Raw genomic sequence first — 22,639 nt, 5'->3', positions numbered from 1 at the left:
CAGAAACTCCCAAAATGTTGACTCTCCCTGCTGGCCCTAAAGTGACACCAGGCTGCCACGGGCAAGGCGGGAGGTGGCCTTTTCACGGGCAGATGTGGGCACAGGGCAGCAAGGGCTCCCTGCGGCTGCTGCCGGGCTGCAGGTTGAGGGATGCATTTTGTGGGTCACGAGACCCACAACTCCGTGGGGAGAATTGCGGGGTGGGGGTTAAACCTGGGGGTCTGCTCCCAGCTGCCCACAGGAGCCGTGCAGTCTCCGATTGACCACGACAGCAGCAGGGCAAACCTCCGGCGGTGGCACCGGGACAATCTGGAGGCAGACGCCAGGCAGGCAGCGCAGAGCAGGGGGTGGTCACTGCTGCGGGGGATGCGGCAGCAGGCACAGCAGCGGTGTGCGACCAGGAGCCGATTCAGCCCCTGCCTGTGTCACAGCACAGCAGCCCATGCGGGCACACGTGCGGGCACATGGTGACCTCCCAGCGTTGGCAGGAGGCACAAGTGGCCACTCAACACCGGTACAAAAAGCAGAGCCCACGTAAACACAGCGAGTCACGCTGCTGCCATCGTCCCCGCCGCCGGCACACATCGTGCCAGGCTGCCGAGTGGCACCGGCAGCACGGGGCTGCGGCACGGCCCCCGCATCCCCAAGCTCGGGAGGTGAAGCGGCTGCATTTAAAAGCAAATTGAGTTCAAACCACTTGCAGGAGCTGCAGCCCGCGCCCTGCCACCGAGGGTCAGCCCCGCCATGGGAGCCATCACCCACACTGCACGTCGGGCCCTGGGTTGCCAGTGGTTCTGGGGGTCTCCGTCCCCCTCTGTGGGGGACGCACCAGCATGATGCAGCCCAACTGCGTGATCAAAAAGGCACATGCCTCAGAAATGAGTCAAGAAAGCAGTAATTTTTCGAGCTCCTCCATAAAGCGGCTCTGAGGATGCTCTCCTTGACCGTCAGCAGAGCGCCTGCCACTCACGTCACCCGCGTGGGGGGCAGGAAAACACAGGGAGAAGAGTCTGGAAAAAAAACACGTTAGGGTATTGCCATTCCCCCCCCTTCCACCCCATGGGGAGCGGCACAGCAGCATGCAAAGCCCCAAAACCTGGGGGCCACCAGTTGCCCACCCCCAGCAGCACGCAGCCCGGCATCCCAGTGCCAGGAGTAGCCCCCCCCCGCACCACCCAGGGTGGACGGATGCGTGTGAGGTCCCCAGCCAGGGGGTGAAGAGCAGTTTGGGGACGGTGTGTGTGACAAGCTGTGTGGGGACACAGCCATCCCACGCCACCTGCCTGCGGGAGCAATGAGGCCAAGTGGGGAGAGGGGACCGCACTCACGGGGGACACGGCCATCCTGGGGGACACACCACCGCCCCGCAGGGTCCCAGTGCACGGCAGTCGTTGTGCCCCGCGTTTGGTGACCGACATATTTCTTGTCCCACGGGTGATGCCCCTCCAGGATCTCAGCAACTTTCCCGGGGAACTTCCAGCTGGAAAACCCCCGGTGAGCCCCGGGACGGAGGAGGTCGCACCGTCCCCGACAGAGCGAGTGCGGTGCCCGGGAGGGACCCCTAAATGCTGCCGGGGGGCGCAAACCGCCCCCGAGCTCCGCGCCCGCCCTTCACAGTGCGGTTGCATGGCGCCGGTGCATCGGCCACCGACCGGCTACCCAACAGCCGGTGCACCGGGTGCCTTCTCCCGCCGCACGGCCCCCGGGGCGTCACCCCCTCCCCAGGGCATCACCCCCCGCTGGCGTACTGACACCCCTCCCGGGGCGTCACTCCCTCCCGGTGTACTGACACCCCTCCCGGTGTACCGACCCTCCTCCCTGGAGCATCACCCCCCGCCGGTGTACTGACACCCCTTCCGGGGCGTCACTCCCTCCCGGTGTACCGACCCTCCCCCCTGGAGCATCGCCCCCTCCCGGCGCACCGACCGTCCCGGTGCGGTGGGATGGGGGCGGGTCACCCCCGCCGTTACATAAGGGGTTACGTCAGGGCGCACAGCCCCGTTCTTATCCCGCCGCCGCCCCGCCCGTTAACACGCCGCCACAGTGCCCGGCCCGGAGCCCGCCGCTGGGCCCCAGGTGAGCCGCGTGAACCGGGCCCATCCCGCCCCGCCTTCCCCGCGCCGTGCCAAGCGAGGTCAGCCCGGGCTCGGCCGGGGCGGCGGCAGCGGCGCAGTGCGGCCGCCCCTATGACCGGCCTGTTTACACCGGGGCGGCGCCTACCACGGCGGCGGCGGGGGGGAGAGTGGTGGCCGACCGCCGCGCTGAACCCCCCGCCGCGCTGAGTCGCGCGGGCGGCTCGGAGCCCCGGTTACCGGACACCGGGTGAGGGGAGCGGGCCGCCGCCGCCTCCACCCGCCCCGCCGCTGCGGGGGTGGGAGTGGGACAGTCCTGGTCTCACCGCCGCCCCCCCTCCCCTTCCCCCCCCCCCCCCGCCGCCGTGGTTCGTCCCGCCCCGCTGCGATTGGCCGAGCGCTTAAAGGGGCAGGCAGGGCGCGCTTTTCCGCCCTCCGACGCGGCGGCGCGTGCCCCCTCGCCCGCGCGGCGCTCGCCGGCTCCGCGCTCCCCGGCGGGCGGGGGGCGGGGGGGGGCGCGCGCGGCGGCGGGCGCCATGGAGCCGGCGGACGGCGGCCGCCGCGGGACACAAAGGGCGACGCGGCGGCGGGCAGCGCGGCGGGGCCCCATGGCGGCGACGGCAGCGGCGGTGGTGGCGGGGCCTGGCCCGGGTATCGGTGGTAGCAGTGGCGGGGCTCCACGGTACAGCCTGCTGGCCGAGATCGGCCGCGGGGCCTACGGCGTGGTGTACGAAGCGGTGTCGGGCCGCAGCGGCGCCCGGTTGGCGGTGAAGCGGATCCGTTGCGACGCCCCCGAGAACGTGGAGCTGGCGCTGGCGGAGTTCTGGGCCCTGACGAGCCTCCGGCGGCAGCACCCCAACGTGGTGCGCTTCGAGGAGTGCGTCCTGCAGCGGCACGGCCTGGGGCAGCGCATGAGCCACGGCAACAAGCGCAGCCAGCTCTACCTGCGCCTCGTCGAGACCTCCCTCAAAGGTACCCGACCCTCCCACGCACACACCACCCCCAGCACCCTCCTGGGCACCCCAGGGTCATCCTCCCTGGATGCCACCCCCACCCCCAGTGTCACCCCCACCCCTGGGTCTGCCACCTCCCTGCTGTCGTTGATGCCCCCATACCAGGTAACTTCTGGGATACCACTGGTATCACCCCCCCCCCTTCCCAGGCACCCCCTGCACCCCAGCATCACCCTATTGCTCACATCCCTCCTTGGCATCACTCTGCCCTCAGAGGAGCACCCAAAGCTCCCCCCCCACCCTCGCAACACACCTCCCTCCACTTTAACTCACCATTTTTCCAGTATAACCGCCCCCAGGCTCCCCCCACTGCACCTCTGGTCATCCCAGTCTCCTCTGTCACCCCTGCCAGCCCTGGGGGTCCCTCCACAGTGCAGTGGTACCTGCCCAGGTGTGCTCCCTGCTGCTCCCATCATCCTCCTGGGTCCTGTCCCTGAAGGGCTCCCCCACAGGGTCCCTCTGCTGCCCCAGCACCCTTCTTTGCTGCCACCCACCCCAAGCAGCCCCTGGGACCCCTGCAGAGTGTCACCTGTCCTGGGCTGTGCCCAGTGCCATGCCCTTGGGCTCTGTCTGTGTGTTCCCTCCACTCTCTCCCCTTCCTCCATCTGCTCCTCCCAGGGACACCCTTCCCTAAGTCCTGACCCTGCGCCTCAGCATCTCTGTGCCCTGCCTGTGGGGTCCCTCCCTGTGCCCTGCACCTCTGCAGCACCCCAGCCCCATGCTCCCCCTCATGAGGGACCCCATTGTCACCTCCAGACTCAGACCCAGCTCTGGGGAGCATCCCTGTGTGCTGCCTTCAGCCCTCCCTGCACCCCATGCCAGCGCTTTCCTCCTCCTCCATTACACCCCTTTCCTGGGGCTCCCTCCGCTATCCTGACCTGTGCCACAGCCCACGCATGTCCCTCAGGGACCTTCACTGGTCTCTGCCCCAGTCACACCAAGGGGACGTCTTCCCCCGCTCCACCTGGTGCACAGTCCCATCTCCTCTGAGCACCCCAAGGCTGCAGCCCGTTATGGTGCCCTGCGTGCACCGGTCCTACAGATTTGGGACTGTTCTTTGTGCTCTCCTGTCCCTGTTCCCCCCACACTGTGGCCTCTCTGGGGACAGCCCTGGAAGCACCAGTGCCTGTAGCCTGGGCTGACACCCCCGTCTTCCCCTGGGGTCCCTTAGCAGCATCATGGGGCTGTCAGGAGTCACCTTCTCCTGCCACAGCCTATGAGTGTGATGGTGACATCTCTGAAATGCTCCCTCCCTCCCTCTGCTCCCTTGGCTGCTTGTCAGACCCAGCTCTGCCAATGTGCAGTGAAGATGTGGAAAAATACCAGAGCCCTGTATCCTCGATGCCCTCGTGCCCCCCAACCTGTCGCAGCCAGAGCCAGCTCACCCCAACCCCTCCCTTCCCCGAACTTGTGTGCCAGGGCTCGTGTCTGCTCCTTGAGGAGCTCAGTGTCCCCATGCTTCCCAGCGTAGGCAGCCTCCAAACGCTGTGCCAGGCACAGACTTCATGCAGGGCTGCTGAAACCCATCTCCGAGCAAAGCTCTGTCTCTCAGACTGTCCCTGCCCTCCGTGTTCCCTCTGCACTCCTGGGGGGACATGTCCAGACCTGATCCTGCTCTCCCTTCACACTCCACACACAACCGCCCTCGGCAGCCTCCCCAGGAAGGGCAGTGTCCTAATTTCTGTATAGCCTGGGTGCTTCCTTTATGTGCTCTCACGGGCACAACTCGCCGGGAGAGGAGCCAACTCTTCCCTTTGGGTGTGTGACCAGCTGTAGCAACTCAAGCTCTTTCTGGCAGATGTAGGAGTTCCCTGTCCCCCCGCTTTGTCACGTTGCACACCCCGAGAAGAGGCAGCGTGGCATGGCTTGCGGGGAAAGCTCATGGGTAGCTATAGATGCCTCCCATCTAGGTGGGGAGAGAGCCCCCTGACTTCCCTACCGTGGGGAGAGCTTTGCTTGCGCCAGTCCTGCTGCAGCCCTCTGAAGAGGGGAGCAGAGCTGGGTTCTCCATCCCAAGGCCAGAGAGCAGCAGTTTCACTCCCAAACCCAGAGTGTGTTCTCCCCTCCATCTGCCTTCCTCCTGACTGCCCTCCGGGCTGTGCTCTGCTGGGCAGAGGCTGTGCTTGCTGCCTTCCCAAGCGTTGAGTCTGATATGGCACCGATAAATATTTTCAGAACAAAAGCTAGAGCTAGATGAGCCTCCCAGGTCTGCTCGCTCTCCTTCCCTATCCGCAGCGCACGGGCTGCGTGTGTGGAGCCGCCGTGCTGTCACTCCAGCCGAGGTAGCCAGCACGTAGCTGTGCTGCCGTGCCATTCTGCACGACCGCAGCTGGGCTATTTACAGGCCTGCACAGATGCTGTGCCAACGCGCCGGGGCTCAGGGCACGGGGCGGGGGGGATTAGTCGGAGACTTTCTGGATCGGGAGCCCAACTGTCGGGATACCAGGCAATGTCGTGTCTCGGCTACAGCGTGGAGCCTGAACCGTCATCATTTTAATGAGAAGTGGAATAATAAATTTAAGGCCAGAGTGCAAAAAGGAAGCTGAAAGCCCAGCACTGAGCCTGGAGGAGAGGTGTGTCCTTGAGCAACGTGCTTGGTGCCCCGATACACATTTTTGGGGCTTGTGCACAGCCACGTGCCCCTCTTGTTTTTCCTAACCCATGGCAGGTGAGGGAGCTACCTTAAGTGAACCCATGTAGGGCGTTGCTTCCTAACTGTCACCCACGGGTGACAGCAATTCGCTGCCGGTGCTCAGCCGCGCTCGCAGGCTGCCCTGGCGTCGCCCACGCATGTTACCATCGGTCCGAGCACCCAGGCTTTGTGCTGCTGGTTCTCATCTCTCTGGCACAGCCTCTTTGCGCAGAGGGAGTCAGAGGTTGCACACGGCAGTGGGATGCTGGTTCTGCTGTCTTTAGATTATTATTTCTTTTTCCCTGCGATGCTAAGCAAATTAACAAGGTGTTAATGAGCTCCCAGGATAGGTGGTGGGAGGGCTGCTGCAGGTTTGGAGAGGTTAGCGTGTGCCGCCCTGTGTTTGGGCAGGGAGCGTGCGGGGATGCTCCCTTCGTGACGGAGAACAGGTCCAGCCTGTCGTCTGCATCTCTTCAGCTCTGGGCTGCTTGACTTCAGTTTGCTAACATCTCATCTTTAGGAAGCGGCTTGCCAGCTCTTTATGTTTAAAAGTGTTTGTTTTGAAGGCAGGAAGATGATTTAACAACTAAAACACTTTCAGATTATAGAAAGAAAATGAGGAAATATTACTCTTGGCTTAAGCGTCTCCTAGCAGTGCTCCACCCAAAGTGAAGTGCATGGTGCTAGCAGCTACTGCTGGGTCAGGGGCGTCCTCCCTGCGCTTGCCGACCTCCAGGGGCCAATTTTTTAATCAGAGGCTTCGTTATGCTAAAAACAAACCTCGGCTTGTTGGAGCCAGCAGGTCCTTGCTGCTGGTGAGCCGGTGTTTGAGCTGATTCCTTGTGGGAAGGGGCTTTGGGCAGCACTGCCGTGTGAATGCTCTCACCCTCCCACCTGTGTGCCCTGGCTTGATGCTCCTGGCCGTGCGTGGGCACAGGGCACTGCCGTGCTCCTCGTCGTGGGGCAGTTCCTGGCTGAGAAGTCCCAAACCCTCCTACTCCCCGTGTTGGGGCTACATGGATGCTGACGGGAGCAGGAAAGCAAAGGTGCCCTGCTGCGCTGGGGTTTAGCAAAGCCAAGGTGGCAGCGGCGGTGGGAGCTGGGGCTGTGCAAAGGTCTCTGCTCCCGTTTCCATGCTGTCATGCTAGTCTCACCAAAGGGCGGCTTGCACCAGAGAACCTGCTTTTTTCCTCGTTGGTGTTTTGGTCTCCAGAGCCAAGCTGTCCTGGGCTGCTCCCAGTTGGCTTGGGATCACGTGCTGAGCCCCCCTCCAGCACTTTGGGTGTCTCATTTGATGCCTCAAAATGCACCCAGTGCCCCACGTCTCCAGCCTGTTGATGGTCCCTCCCATCCCCCAGACCAAACCTTCGTCTTCTGCTGAGGGCAGGGAGGTGCAGCCAAATCTTTCTGTTGTGCAGACTTTCATTTCCATAGCAGTAGCCATGGATACAGACTGTTTGTGCAAATAACCAATATTCCCACCCACACTGATCACTGACCATTGCAGGCACAGGCGCTGGGCTTGGTGTCTGTGGTAGTCATTGGCTTTACCTGCTGCTGGAAGTTTGCTTTCCCGGATGCTCTCTAGGGCTTTGCTAAAACAAAACCCAACTTTGTCAAATGGGTGGAGTTATTTAACTGCTTTCAAAACACTTGGATTCGTCTCTGTGACTTGTTAACTGTGGCAGGGGTGAGTGGCGTCCTCCAGCTTCTCCCTTATGGTGCTTGAGGGTGGAAAAAAACCCCAGTTCCTAGAGCAAAACGACGCCCTGGTTGTGTGTGCAGGCTCTGCCTGTCAGCTGGGTGCTCTGTGCAGGTGATGTGGGATTTGCCAGCAGGATTTGCATCCTGGCATCGGCTAACGGGGCTGTGTCTGCCGCCGGTGGTCCCCAGGGCATCCTGGCATCGCATCGCGATGCCAGGATGCCCTGGGGACCACCGGCGGCAGACACAGCCCCGTTAGCCGATACGATGCTATTGCATTTCTCCACGTGTCTAGTTTATGTGCAAGAGAGTGATTTGCCTCGGCAGGGGGGTTGTGGAGTAAAACCAGGATGCGATGAATTGGACGTGAAACGCTCTGAGCTTGATGAGACGTCTGGTGAAGGAAGGAAGCTGTTGGGGGGCATAATACTGAGCAGCAGCGCTAAGGAGCGAGGCAGCATTTATATTCATAAGCGCGGCTGAGATTGCACTTACACGTTTACTGTTTGGGCCTCCAATTTTCTGCTCTTTAAAGACTTGTTGGCACTTAGCGAAAGCTGTATGAAGTGGCAGAGCTCCCCTAGCGCAAATGCAACGCTTAAACGCGCAAATTTTAGCCTAAAAAGCGCCCGAGTGCCGCAAGGCTGTGACACTGGTGTGACTGCTGTTAGCAAGGCTGTAGTCGCACAGCGTTAAGGGGTGTGATTTACTCCCCACTTGCAGTTATACTAGTAAAACATAAGGTATAAGCTAGCCTTTGCCCCCTGCAGCGGAGCTCAGGTGGGACAGCTGGCATTCACGCAGAAATGATTTTTTTTTTTTTTTTTTTTGGTGTAGACTTGCTGCTAATTGTGCTTTTAGTTGCCTGCTGCTTTGGTTTCCAGAGCTTGGGGAGAATTGCTTGATGGTAGCACAGGAAAATAACCCTCTGCTCCCGAGTTCCCTGCAAAGAACTGAGAAGACGTGTGCTCGGTCTCACTCGCACGCCTGCACTTTGCTCCAGACAGGTCCCTGAGCTGGCTCCCAGGCAATAAACGTGGTGCTGGTGTGTGACACTCAACAGGATCCTAAAGCACTTGAAGCCACAGCAGCGCCAGCATCACTGCTGGTACCCTGCAGCGCGATAGGTCCCGCTCACATTCCTAAGGCCTTCACTATCGGCGTAAACCAGACCGGTTCCTTGCCTGCGCTGAGTTAGTGTGGACATTTTGCAATGTGTCTGAAAAACCCTCTCTTGTTTTTGTCCCTTTTGGTTAGGTGAGAGGATCCTGGGTTACGCGGAGGAGCCTTGCTATCTCTGGTTTGTCATGGAGTTCTGCGAAGGGGGAGACCTCAACCAGTATGTGCTCTCACGAAGACCCGACCCGGCGACAAACAAGAGCTTCATGCTGCAGCTGACCAGCGCCATTGCCTTCCTGCACAAGAACCACATTGTCCACCGGGACCTGAAACCAGACAATATCCTGATAACTGAGAAGTCCGGCACCCCTGTTCTCAAGGTGGCCGACTTTGGGCTGAGCAAGGTCTGCGCCGGCCTGACTGCTCGGGGCAAGGAGGGCGCGCACGAGAACAAGAATGTGAATGTGAACAAGTACTGGCTGTCTTCGGCTTGTGGCTCCGATTTCTACATGGCGCCCGAGGTCTGGGAGGGACACTACACTGCCAAGGCCGACATCTTCGCCCTCGGCATCATCATCTGGGCCATGATCGAGAGGATAACTTTCATCGACGCGGAGACCAAGAAGGAGCTGCTGGGGACCTACATCAAACAGGGGACTGAGATTGTGCCTGTTGGGGAAGCGCTGCTAGAAAACCCAAAGATGGAGCTGCACATCCCTCAGAAACGCAGGACTTCCATGTCTGAGGGGATCAAGCAGCTCTTGAAAGACATGTTGGCTGCTAACCCGCAGGATCGACCTGATGCCTTTGAGCTTGAAACCAGAATGGACCAAGTTACATGTGCTGCTTAAATTCAGGGCAGGGCACTGCTGTGCTTTACCGCTGGGTGAGTGATCCGCAGTTTTTATATTATTCTGTCTGCTGCACCAGCCTGATAATGCACTTTGTAGTGACACAAAGGAGTCTTTTATGTTCCCAGAGCTATTTCTATAGTGATTCATCAGAGCACTGCTTCGTAATTTATTTTTTTTTCCCACCTATTCTACTGCAAATATAAAGTAGAGGTGGGAAACAGAATTAGCAGCTGCACATTCTGCTGCTCCCCAAAGGCCTGGCAGGGCTGTGTAGGAGCCCTGCTCCTCAAGAGGCCCTGGCCAGCGGCTGAGACGGGCTGGTGCATGGCGTAGAGATGCCGCGAGCACCCTCTGACATCAGCTTTGGGTACCTCAGTCTCTCCCAGGGGCAGGGAAGGAGCTGCCAGTTCTGCCGCCTCTTCTGCATGGTATAACTTCTGCGGTCAGTGGTGAGAGCACCTTGCTGTCTAGCACAGTCCCCTTCCCCTCTGAGACTCAGACGGGACGCCTCGGGGCTCGGCTGGTTCGATGAGCAGGCACTGAGTGGAGTGGCAGGTCCTTCTCAGCGCAGACAAAGCTGTTCCCTTTGCTTTCACCTACAAGGCACGTGGGTCCGTCTCGTTTCGTTTCCTTGCTAAAGGCAGGACTTCCCTTTGGTGTGAACTGCAGTTGTCTAAACCCAGTAGGATGCTTTGGTCGCCAGCATCTGTGTTTTTCAGACCTGTGTCTGCTCAGGAAGGAAGCTTACAAAACAGTTGTGCTCAGAGTGAGCTCAGCTCCGTTCAAGCAGAGTCCCCTCCCTCCTCCCCCCCACCATCTCGGTTCCTAAATAGTCCCAAGCTCAGAGATCCTGGTCCTGAGGGTAGTCACACATGGTCTGCAAGGATCCCCAGGGATGTGGTGTCATTAGCCAGTGACACCACAGGACTGGGAGGTGTTGCCTGCATGGCAAAGCAGTCTGTGAACAGGAGCTGTTACTAGGGTTTCTCCTGGCCAGCAAACCCCCTAACCAGCAAACACTTGGCTTGCAGCCGATGGCTGTGTGCCTGGCCCGCTCCCGAGAGTGAGCCTCCAGCAGCAGGGTGGTGGGGATGTTTGGGCAGGTTTTGCTAAAAAAACCTCATTGCTGCCCATCCGAGGGTTCCTGAGCTTATGTAAAGTGATGCGCTACCCATCCCCTCTCCATGTGGAAGAGGGTCTAGTGGGAGGCGTCCCTGCCCGTGGCAGGGGCATTGGAACTAGATGATATTTAAGGTCCCTTCCAACCCAAACCATTCTATGAGTGTGCCCAGGTGAGCTTTGTGCTGTTTGCAGAGGAATAGGAATATAGAAATGGAAAGGCCCACGGGCTAGGTCTAGTTCTGTCACTGCTGGTTTGTCCAAACTGGTCCACAAACAATCCCCTCCGCACCCCGGCACAAAATATTTAGCGCCCCTAAGATCTCCGGTGCAAGTAATTGATGCGACTGCTTCTGCCTGGGGCTGGGACTCGTTACTGGTCCCAGCGCAAGTCTGGGCTGGGGATTAGGGTGGGGGAGTGAATCCGCAGAAATGCGAGCCCTTGAGATGGGTGTGATAAAAGTCCCAGGGGCAGAAGCGGGGGCACCCCACCTCGTGCCGCAGGGCGAGGTGCGGGTCTCCCCTGGCTGTCCGGAGCGGCTCTGCTGCGTGGCAGAGGGTCGGGTCGGGGTTTGCGGCCGCCATCTGCCATCGCTCTGTGCTGACACGATGCTGCTGAGTTATGCAACCCCCGTGCCCTCTGGGGAAAATTCATCCTGCGCATATCTGCAGAATAGTACATGCAGGGATAACAAACACCGAGGGGACAGTCCTACCCCGGGGCTGTTTGCTTAAAACCCAGCTGCCTTCTGCAAACCTCCCCCCCACCTCCATCCGAGGACGGAGCCAGCCGTGAGTCTGCACCGATCAGTGACACAGCTGCAGCAGAGATGGATGCACTTGTATAACACAACCCGGCATACATACATAGCGTGGCTGCTTGGCCCAGATAGGAACCCGGCGCCGGGCGTATGTTCACCACAAACCCTGAGCATTGCGCTGTGCGTCAGGAGAGAATTCCTCTGGCTTGTTTATGGGGCAGCAGAATATTTGGTGTCCTTTCCTATAAGGTTTTTCTGATGCGTCTGTGGATTTGTGCATTCAAATCAGCCTGCCTCTGGCTGTTGTTAAATGCAAATCTTAAATCGGAAACCCGCTTGAGAAGCTTAAAATGGGATTTAGAGCAGGACCTGAACCTGAATTCTGCTCTCAGGTAATTTAAGTTGACCGAGAAACTCAAGTAACCTCTTACCAACTTAATTGTGGTGCTGGCACGTAGCTTATAGGGCTGCTGGGTCATGCAGTGGGTTCTTCTTCCCCAGGACAGCTTCAGACCCTGCGCAGCCTTGGTTCATGTCATAACCTGGAAAACTGTAACCCTCCCTGACCCAGGCAAACAGATTTTTGCTTATTCTTTGGTATGCTGCTGACCTCTTCTGATTTTGCTTCATGTTCCAGCCTTTAGTTCTGCTACAGATGCTGCACGCACCTGCCAGTCGGCAGGCTTTGTGCTCTGTTACCCTGCCAAAATGTAGACATTAAATGTCAGTTCTCAGCCAGGAAAAGCGTTCTGGGTTGGTTTCTGCCGGACACCAGGGTGTCTGGGGGGGTTTCTGCTGGGGTGGAGACAAGCCTGCTCATCTCCATGTTCCTCTCCCCAGTGCTGCTGGTAGCCCTGGGGTGGTAGGTTCAGCGGAGGTGGGCAGCATTTTCCTGGGCAAAACAAAGGTTTTCTTTCTTATTTGAACACTGTGCTTCCCCACCTTCTGCAGCAGGCATTATCTAAAGCCCGAGAGAGATCACTGTTCCCAAAAGCATGCCTTTTGGGCAAAGAGGACAAAAGCCTTTCTAGTACAACTTGGGAGTGGCTGGATTGTGCTGGGTACCTGCTGATGGTCTCTTGTTTGCCGTGTGATTGCCCAGCACTGTGACTGCACCGCACACTAAGGAGTATTTCACCCCTCCTTGTCCGTACCAGAAGGTTGGGATGACTCTCCTCTCTCCTTTCCTGGACATCTTTTTCTTTGCATGTTTTGTAGCTGCCCTGCGAGTTCCCCAGGGCAGGTGAGGGGCCTCCAGTGGACACTGCTTTGGTGGGACCCTCTAACATTGGGGAGTTCGTGCAGTGTGGATTGAGCACTTCTTAGATAAGTCATTGAGGAGCGAGGTACAGCGAGAGCACATGGCTGTTTGCTGCTCACTGGAGTAGCACTGGTGGTCCTGGCCACAGCAATAAGGGGGTTACATGGGGAGCAAGTGGCAGCATTGCCCAGAATTCTACATTTAAGAAACTTTGTCATTTTAATCATGTAGGACATCAAACTGTAATGGTTGTGCTTGGTGTAGAAGGCAGCTTGTTCTGGTAGATTGTATCCCATGATATTTTCACTGTGGATGAAACAGTAGGTCTGATTTTGGGATGGATGCTCGAGGTGAATGGCAGGAATGTGTGCGTGTGGTGTGGTGCAGACTGCAGCATCTCGGGGGCTGCCTTCAGCAGAAAGGTGTCTGACAGCCGAGACCAGCCTGGTTCCCTCCAGCACTCCTCCTCCTCCTCCTCTCTCACTGGTTTTGATCATTCCAGTTTCAGATGGAAATAACTGTTTGCACTTGCATTGTTCTCCTCTTTGCGTTTTCAAAATGCAAGGGGAGCTGATGCTGAACAAGCTCGTCGGCTCTGCGTGATGGTGTCTGTCCCCAGCGAGAGCTCGCTGGTGCTGTGCCCGCTCCTGAGCACCGCTAATAAACTGCTGTCCTACAGAATTTCAGAGCTGGAGGGCAGGGATCGGACGCACATCGGCAGTGCCTGTGCTGGTGAGCTGTCAGCAAGTAGGGCCGTTGCATCCAGTTAAGTCTTGTCTGTTAATACCACTCAGCTCAAATTCTACCATGCGGTAAAAGTGCCTTGACCCCGCTGGCCAGAAACAGGTGGGCAAGTCAAAGAAAAGGACAGTGGTTTCATTTCTCAGTGTTGGCTTTGACTTCAGAGTGGTTTCGGTGTGGTTTGTGAGTCTTGGCACGGTCAAAACAAGCCACGGGGCAGTGAAAGCAAGGTCAGTTCCTCCTCTTGGCCATAGCAGCGGGTGCAGCATTGCAGGGCCACCCTGCGGAGTAGTGACACCTTTCTGGGCAGCGGTGACTCTACCTGGGGAGAACCAGGGCCCTGAGGATGAACTGGATCACGTCACCTCTGGCCAGATGTGTTAGTCTTTTCGTTTGCTCGCCGTCACCCCGCTCTCCCTCCCGGGGGAGGCCACTGCAGTTGGATTTAAGGGAGCTCCCAAGGAGTGCGTCACAAACGTACGTACAAAGCATGAGGAAGAATTTAGGAGATAAAGCTGGCACTCAGCCCCCTTCTCTCGTACCCTGTGTTCCCACGCAGGGGTCGATAATGTGATTAACGCAAGAAGGTGCTGGGTTATCTCTCCCTTTGCTGCCACGCAGACTGCCTTGCCACCTCCCATCTCTGCCGTGACCCACGCATTGGTGTCATCTTCCTTAGGTGCTGGCTGAGGACTCCATGGGCTGCTGGTTCATATCCTGCTGATGCCGAATGAACAATTCGAGCTGATTAAAACTATAAGTGGCATCAGTGGAGGGATTAAAAGCTCTTGAACAAGCCCCTGAAACAACGTGCGTCAATGGAGTGAGCTCTCCTGTCTCAGAGCTGTGAGCTCGGGGCTGCTCAAGGAAGCGCTTTCCCTGAAAACGCTCCTACTCCGGGGAAGCGCAAACAGGAACGCTGCCCTACTTGCTAATGAAGCTGCGCCACAGGAGAAATCTTCCAGAAAATTCCTTGCGCTGTTGTCCTCGACCTGATATCGGGGTGCCTCTCGCAAGCTTTGCCTTCTCAAACAGAAAGGCTTTTCTTTCTGATCGCAGCCTGCAAAGGCGGCATCTCCGGGTTAACCTCTCTTGAAAAGCAGCGTGCCCGTGGCCCCGGCTGCTGCTCTGAGCAGCGGAGGCCAGAGGCAGCCTCTTCCTTCAGAAATGTGTTCCTCAGACATGGATTTCTTTAATGAGATTTCCTAGGGCTAAGGGATTTGAGTAATTTGCTGGGCAGTGGCAGTTTTTCTTCAGCAGGTCTCTCCCGCTGCTCCGTCGCTCAGTGTCTCTGCGGAGTCCCTCGCTCGTTCCCAGTTAGGAGAAGACCTGGCCGTACACCCCAGTGTGGATCTGTCCCTGTTGCAGGGGGCAGCTAAATCCACCCCCCCATTTCCATTTTTTTTTTTTTTTTTTCATGTAACTGTCTGAGCTCAGAGCTCAAGTTTGGGGAAAAATCAAGCTGTGGGTAACTCCTGGAAAATTCCCACCTGTGCATAGCATGAGGGGTGATGAAGTGGAGCAAGGTCCTCCCCTTGGGGTGAAGGTTTGTGTTTCAGTGGCTTCCAGCCCCGTCCCCCTTGAGGAGCCAGTGGGCAGAGCTGACAGCAGCGGGGAGAGCCCCAGGTCCCTCCATCAGGCAGGTGGGTCCCAGCTTTCATCGAACCATCACCGCCACTTCCCAGCACAATCCCTGGCCTCAGCTCTGCTGGTCCCCGCTCTGAAGGTTGCGACACCCTGAGTGATGTTGTTTCCAATACAGAAGTGACATGTCGTGCACATGCGCTGTTCCTCTGCTGGGTCCGGCCTTGCTGCTGGATGGGATATCCACAGGGAGTTTGCCGGATTGCAAACAAACTGGGAGGAAAATGCTGGTGGCTTATGGGCAGAGTTGGGTGTTTCTGCGTCCGTGAGCTGGGAGAGCAGGAGGGTGCAGTGCCAGGGCTGTGGAGGAATCGGTGCAGCACCCTTGGTGCCTCAGGGCCGTGGGGGATGCTCTACATTGTGACTTTGGCCAGAACAGGGACTGGCGCAGCAAAGATCTGCTTGTTCTTCCCTGAAATCCCTGGCACGGAGCATCCTCGTCTCAAGTGCAGGTTGTGGCATGGCTGCGCTGCGAACCCATCCTGCTCTGCTGTCAGCTGCACCGAAATGGATTTTAACCGCCTCTTGCAGAGCCACTTGAGAAGCCCGAGCTGCTGCTGACGCACATGCAGGGTGTCCTCGGTGTCACAGCTTGTTCCACCTTTCCCGGTGGAGAATCGGGAGCCACTGCGCGCGAGCACATCACGTGGACCCTCACGGCTGAGCTGTGCTGTGGTAGCGCTCATCCTCCTTCCAGCCAGGCTGTCACTGCAGCGAGCCCTGTGGGAAGGGGCTGTGCCCCCTAACAAGGGGCATACGGAGCGATGCTCAACTCCCAGCCGACCCGTCCCAGCTCAGCCCACGCACTGGAGCGGCTGGAAGCGTGTACTGACCTTGGCAGCGTGCTCTGCGCAGGGCTGTCTGAATCACTCCTGAGAAAGAAATGACTGTAAACCGAACCCAGTGCCTGGATCGATAACAAAAGCACTGTGAAGTAGAGAGATGTGTCAATGCTCCTCTCGGGCTAACTGGAACCAGTGGGAAGGCTGTGGGACTGGGTGTCCTCCAGCCCTTCCATCCAGCAGCCGGATGGCTCCAGCACCAGTCTGGTTACCTTTGCACCTTCCCCCCGGAGCAGTTGTTCGTAGACATTGCTGTTCGCAGTCATTGTTTGGGACCATGTAACAAGAAGGCGTGCGCTCATCTCAAGTTCTCCCAGTCCCTCAAATGATGCTTTAATTAAGGCTTGGGAATTAAAGGAGAGATGCAGGGTGCACACTGCACCAGCAATCCTGCTTGCTTTACTTACCTGCAGCCTGGGTCGGGTGAGAGCAGGAGGGCTGGCAGGACGTTGTCACAATGTAGTAACTGGGACAAAACTGCTGACACACCTGACCTCTTTTTTTTTTTTCCCTTTCTTGTTTTTCTTGCAGGTTTATTTTCCAGGGACCCATAATCTCCATTATTTACGTGCAACAAGGGAAGGCAAAGATAAGGGAAGATGATGATACAGAAGATCCCTGGTCTGCAGGATCTCCGGCAATGTGAAATGTTTGGGTGTTAATTTGTTTTGTTGGGAAGAGGTGTTCTGGCAGTGCGGGAGGGGGCTGCAGGGGCCCGTAGAAGAGCACGAGCTGGCAGTTGTCATGCTCACAAGGCTTTTAAACAAGATCCAGAAAGCAGAGCTGCCCTTGCCCAGCCCTCCCTGTGTCTCCTGGGCTGCCGTTTAGACTCGGTAGATGTTTCTAGAGAAGATCTGGTTCCATAAGGAGGTGGGAATTGGCATCCTGGCAGAGAGGTGTGCTGCCAGGCACCAGCTCCGAGTCCGGCTGGGCACAACTTTAGGTTTAAAGGTATTGCTTCTGTCTAGGGGAAACGGGAGCAAAGTGACTGCTGGGTTTGCGTCGGGCGTGCAATGCTTTAGAGAAAGTGAGTCTTTTGGACCAAGCAGCTAAATAATTTCATAGCCAGGCAGTTTCTCAATAGGTGGATGCTGCCCAGGCTATGAGCGGTTGACGTTAGGGTAGAGTAGCATAAACAAGCTGAAAAACCATTCAGCAAGGCAGGTCTGCTGCTGCGACGGGCAGACCTTTGTTCTCCCCAAGCTGGATTTCACTAGTGACGTTTGTTACAGTCTTTCTCTACGGAGGGCAACGGGGAGCCCATAGGTACATTTTCAGGTGGACATCGTCTCTGTAGAAAAGGAACAGAAAGCAGTCCACTACTCTGAGCCATTTCATGCCAAACTTCAGTTGTTAAGAACAGTACTCGGGAGAGGAGGAGGTTTGGCCTAAATGGCTCACAGGCTGGAATTCTAGCCTCCTGCGAAACACTTTTCCCTGCTAGATAACTGTCTTCAGGAAGCAAAAGGCAATGCTGCTGTTTGGGTTTGGTTACAGTACAGCTCAGGTAAGGAGATTGGAACCTCAGGCTGAGCAGTTAATACTCTATTTCCTTGCCTATATTTAGAGCAACACTAATATTCCAGGGCTGAGCCCGCGTTGATGGTCTTTAGACTTTGCTCACTGTAAATGCAATGTAAAGCACCACCTCTTCGCACCCTGCAGGTTCTGAACCAACGAAACCATTTCTCATCAGGCTAAACCACCTGGTGGCGGTTTGAGGGGTGGGCTGGGCTGACCCAGCACCGCTCACGAGCTGCCCGGGCGCCCAGCCCTTACCGCAGCCAGGGCTGGATGAGGCCACAGGGTCCCTCCGACGCCCTCGTCCCTGGCTGTGGGAGCTGCTCCTTGCCTCCTGCAGCTTTCTTGTGTCATCACTGACACATCAGGTTCCTGAACTGGCAGCACCTCCTTGTATACTTTGCTGACCTCACAGGAACGAATGGAAATGCAGGAAATTCAGGTGGGCTAAGGCAGAGCTAAAGCAGGGAAAGGAGGGAGGGGTATCTTTTTTTTTTTTTTTTTTCCCATCTCTATTCTAGGACACAAAGCTAAGGCTGTTGCTGCAGGAAGGCCAGGTCCCTTTTAGGAGGACGATGCCAGGAGGTTCCAGACCATCAGTCTGTGACCTGTGAAGGTTCCGACAACACAAATCCAGCGCCAAGCCCCTGTTCCCACGCTGCTTTTTCGTTTGTTCTTAGAGATGCCTCTGTGGGCTGTGGCCAGCCACAGCCAGACCATGACTGTACAGACCCCTTCCAGGCTGGTTGCTGGGGTTGGAGCAGTTTGGGGCTGGGTAGCCGGCGCTGTGCTCAGCCCTGCCCGCAGAGCACTCGCGGGGGCTGTGAGCAGCACTTTGCTCTCGTTTCTCTCTAACTAGCAGCAGATCCCTGTGGCGGCCGTGCCAGGGGGCTGCAGGCGGGTTTCTCCCCCGGCTCCCGGGGAGGGCTTGCAGAGCCCCGCATCCCGCAGGAGGGACAAGAGCTGAACCCTGTAGTTCACAAGTACGGTGTTAGTGCCGTGATCACTGGACCATCCTTCCTCCACCTGACAGAGCCTTTGCTCCTGGCTGTTAACAACTGTTATAACCTAACCCTGGCTTGAACCAGTGCAGTAAGAGGGCTTTACCCTCCCAGCCCTGCTCGGGTGGCTTTCCCTGCTGGAAGGGCCCCTCACCAGGCGTTACATCCTGGTTGAAGGGACCTTTCCACGTGTGGAAACCAAGCCTGAAACGCAGGATGTGGAGGTAGAAGGTGGTGAGTGAGTTGCTCACCGGGACCGCTGCTTCCAGCTGGGGACAGGAGCGAGCCTGGCGGGCAGCGGCCAGGCAAGCCCTGGGAGGGTCAGCCCTCTTGGTCCACCGCTGTTTCAGGCTGTCTTCAAACCACACGTCTCCACCTCAGCTTTTGCATTGCAGATGTGTTTTTAAAGCAGCTTGATGTTAGTGAGCTAGACCGTAGTGCCTTACTTTAGGATTTAGCAAACACTTCCAAGAATGAGCTAGGGCTGCTAGCCTTCGGCTACTGTGGATGCTTCCCTGATTAGTTTGTTCTTTTAAGAGCCTTTCTCCCTGATTGTTTTGCTGCTGTTTGTGCTCGACTCCCCAGACTATACGGGAACCTGCCTTGTGTTTACAGCTCCCAGCATCTCTCCTCCCAGTTACTTTGGCCCAGACCAAGAACCTCTAGAACAAGGTGGGAACAGCTCAAACCTGCATGTGCTGTGGGGTGGAGGATGTTTAGGCTTTTCTTCCCAGGTGGGTCTATCGGGCATCTCCTGCCCAGTTCCTACAGGCTGAACTTCTCCCTCCGCTGTAGATGTTTTTGGCATTAGGATGCGCCACTGGGAAAACTCAAGCTTAAGAAAGCAGCACCGAGCCTGCAGCCCATTGCCCAGCCCAGGGCCAGGCTGTCTCCATCTCTTTCTGGCCGCAGCGAAGCTGAGCATCCAGGTGCTGGGGGGGTCTGGTCAGCGTGGGGGGAGCCAAGCCCCCTCTCGTGAAACCCTGCTGCCCTCTGAGCTTGTGGGGCTGCAGCCGGTGCCCGTGCTGGGGGAGTGATTGTATGAAACTGTTTACTTCTGATTACGCTGTTTACAAGAGGGATGTGGGGTGGGTGGGGGGAACAAGCCAAGCCTCAGGAGGATTGGGAAACGTGTTATCTGCACCAGCCTGCAGCAAGGCTGACACCGCCGGCATTGTGCCGGTGTCACGGGGATCTCCCGACCAGCTTCAGTCCACAGGGAGGAGAGAGCAGAGGTGGCTCTAGCCTAGAGGGGTTAGATTAGCTCCCCCTTGTCCCCTTGCTGCTGTGTTTTGAGGTTCAGCGGTGCTAGTGACAGATAAGAGTTACCCCTGTGGTCTTCCTTTACTCCTCAGGACCCAGCTCCTTCACATATCAGAGGCTCCCAGAGCCTTTCTGGAGCAATAAGACTTAAAACAAGCATTACCATCGTCGTGGAAATCCTCCGTTGTGTGCATTGTATGTCTCCTCCGTATGCAGTACCGAGTCTGGGTTTAAGCCTGCCAAGCGTCATGGGGCAACTGCTTCAGGGCACGAACTGGGATGGGTTTTCCCGGGGCTTTCTGCAGGTCACGAGAGCAGGGAAACCCATTGCTGCTTTCCTTCCTTACCCCAGGTGTGTGCTGCCCAAGCCTCACACTACAGCCGCCTGGGGCGAGGCGGGGGGGGTCCTGGTCCCCTTTCAGCGACGCTGCTGCAGCATGGGCACGGGGTGCTCAGCCCCGGCTCCTCGCAGCCTCCCATCCCTGCGGCCAGGCTGCTGGGGTCCGAGGCTTGGCAGAGGGGCAGCATCCGGAGAGTAGAGCCGGATCCAGGGGAGCCGGGGGATCCAGGGGCTGATGCTCACGCTGCTGCTTCCTTGCGAACATCGCTGGTGGTGGGGAGAACTGCGCCAGCAGCTCCTCTGCTGTCTGCTGGTTACTGGGCACATCCCAGCGTGTGGCCCTTGGTGTCCAAAAGCATTTCACACTTCAGAGCGGGGTGTCGGGGTGGTGGGCACAGCTGGAAGGAAAGTGCAGGGAGCTGCTCTCCTCCAGCAGCACCCTGACAAGTTCCATTTCTCTGCAGTCTGCCCAAGTGCTTTTCACTCTGAGGGTGATGTCCAGGCTGCTGGAAGAGCTCGCGGGGACCACACGGGAGTGCTTGGTGTCCCCAGGCTGGCACCCCAGCAGTTGCCCAGCCCACCCTGGGCCTTCAGCTCCCTCATCCAGCAAAACCCAGGAGCTTTGCGAGCAGCTTCCCTGCCCCAGCCCTGCCCTGGGCTCCCCCCTGCAGCCCCAGTGCTGAGCTAGCAAGAGCAGAAGGCTTAAACCCAGACTCCAAACTAAAGATAATGATAATTAGTAAATGAATCTGTATTTTTTTTTTTTTTTTTTTTTTGCACAGAAGCTGGTAATCTAGGACCTATGTGTGAACAAGTTTATATAAATATTTTTTGTACTTGGTTTACTTGGGTTGGTATGAGACGTTCTATTTAAGTTCTTTGAACACTGTGGATACCCTGATGTGTATGAGTGGCAGAGGCTTTGTAAATTAAGGGGCGTTTGTGTGAATAAAGCTATTTGATGGGGTTGAAAAGCCACACACAACTTGAAACAGGAGCTTTGTGCGTTTGTCCTCAGCTGTGCTGCTGGTCTCTAAGTAAGGAAGGGGAGTCCCTGAGCAGCGGTGGGCAGACCAAGGCCCTAAAGTGGTCCCAGCTCCATCCTGGAGGGCCGGACCAGCTAAGCCTGGGCTGGGCTAGCTGGCCTGACCCCAGCCGGGGGCACTAAACCAAGGTACGGTGGCCAGTGCCAACCAGAATGTGGCTCCCTGGCACGCGGCACCCACAGCCCTTTATCCTTGCCCCGGATTAGGATTAGCCCCGTTCTCGCTGCAGACACCAAGTAGGCCATGGCGATTAGCGGGGCAGGCAAGCGTGGCCTCTGCCCGCGGAAACGCCTCCCCGTCCTCCCCCTTCCCCGGCAGCCCCGCATCTCGGGAGCCAAAGAGGGCGAGCAGCCTCTCGCCCAGCTGGGCCACCCACTCCGGAGGCGGCTGCAAACCCAGCAAGGAAAATGCCCTGCAGAACCGCCGCTTTAGTAGCCACAAATATTTAATCCCTTTGCGCAGATCCTCTGTCCCAAATCCTACATGTGCAAACCAAAAGCAAGCCGCTGGGAGCCCCCGTAGCCCTCTTTCCAGCCAGGCCCCCCAGTGCCACGGCTGACATCCGTGATGGGAAAAGCACAGCATGGCTGAGCCGTGTCCTGCAGGGATGAGTTTTCCTTTGGGCAGGGAACGGCAGGCAGCGATTTCCCGGGTGTTGGGCAGCGTGGGGCCACCCTGCGCCGGTGTGGGGACACAGGGTGTCCCGGCACCCGGGGCCATGCACTGCCGCTCGCCAGCCCTTGCGTAACAGCCTCGAAACCTTGTGCTGGGACGTGCTCAGCGACCAGTCCTTCCCCCCCCCAGCAGCCCCAGCATCTCCGGCTGCGTGGCTGCGGGCTCCCCCCACATGGCCGTCAGCATTGTGCTGCTTAATTGCTGCCGACAGAGACCTAAAATGGATGCTTTCAGCCCAGCGGGGCCACGGCGGAGCTGGTTGGCCCTGGCCAGGGTGATGCCGAGGGGCCAGAGCTGCCCCGCTCGCTGGCAGACAAGCAAGGGGGGGCCCAAGCTGCATTTCCCCTGCCCCCTCCAGCTTCCAGCCAGGTTATCTTGGGGCTGAGGGGCATTGACTGCATGGCACCCACTGCGAGGGCAACACTGGGTGCTCAAACATTCCCCCCCGGTCCCTCCCCAGCATCCTTCCTGCAGGCAGGGAAGGGGCCGGGTTGGCTCTGGTCGCACTGGGAGGTCTGGGACAAGCCCCACCACTGTCCCTGTCCTGGTGACAAGTGCAGCTGCGGTGAGCGGCCGTGCCACACTGCTGCCGCTGCGTGGTCACCGGCTCGGTGCTCACTGGGCGAGTGGGGATGCTCACACAGTCACCACAGGCTGGGGAGCAGGGGGGGGCCCTGCCACCGGGTCTGGATCGGGATTGCTGGCATCCCACCGGAGGAAGAAAGGTTTGTTGGGAGACGCACGCTTCGACCTTGCCTGTAGAGATGTAATCCTGCTGCCCTGGGCACGGCCCACTGTCCCCCACCACATGCAGACGCCCCCAAACTCCCCAGCACAAATGCTGCTGCCCCTCCAAGGAGGGTCCTTTTGCTCCTGTGCCTTCCGTCCGTTTTAAGCTCCACCAGTGACAAGGACCATTTCGCCAGCCTCCAGGTTCATGGTAGCGTGCGCTTTGTGACCAGACATGTAACATGCTCCGTGCGGCCCCCAGCTCTCATTAGCTCGGCCCCTGCAAATGGGATGAAGATGAA

General features: G+C 57.9%; 1 protein-coding gene across 1 annotated transcript; it reads left to right on the top strand.

The window, feature by feature from the left end:
* The first annotated feature begins 1,943 nt into the window (after positions 1 to 1,943).
* STK35 (serine/threonine kinase 35) lies at positions 1,944 to 20,851 on the top strand. The gene is made up of 4 exons (XM_063350316.1): positions 1,944 to 2,076; positions 2,328 to 3,044; positions 8,679 to 9,426; positions 16,294 to 20,851. Exons 1-3 carry the CDS (start codon positions 1,944 to 1,946, stop codon positions 9,389 to 9,391), a joined length of 1,563 nt encoding a protein of 520 aa, XP_063206386.1. The 3' UTR covers positions 9,392 to 9,426; positions 16,294 to 20,851.
* The last annotated feature ends 1,788 nt before the right edge of the window (positions 20,852 to 22,639 follow it).

This window comes from Chroicocephalus ridibundus, chromosome 12, assembly GCF_963924245.1.
Source record: "Chroicocephalus ridibundus chromosome 12, bChrRid1.1, whole genome shotgun sequence".
Lineage (NCBI taxonomy): Eukaryota > Metazoa > Chordata > Aves > Charadriiformes > Laridae > Chroicocephalus > Chroicocephalus ridibundus.
Note: the sequence above shows the minus strand (reverse complement) of the source record. Positions and strands in the feature narration are given on the sequence as shown.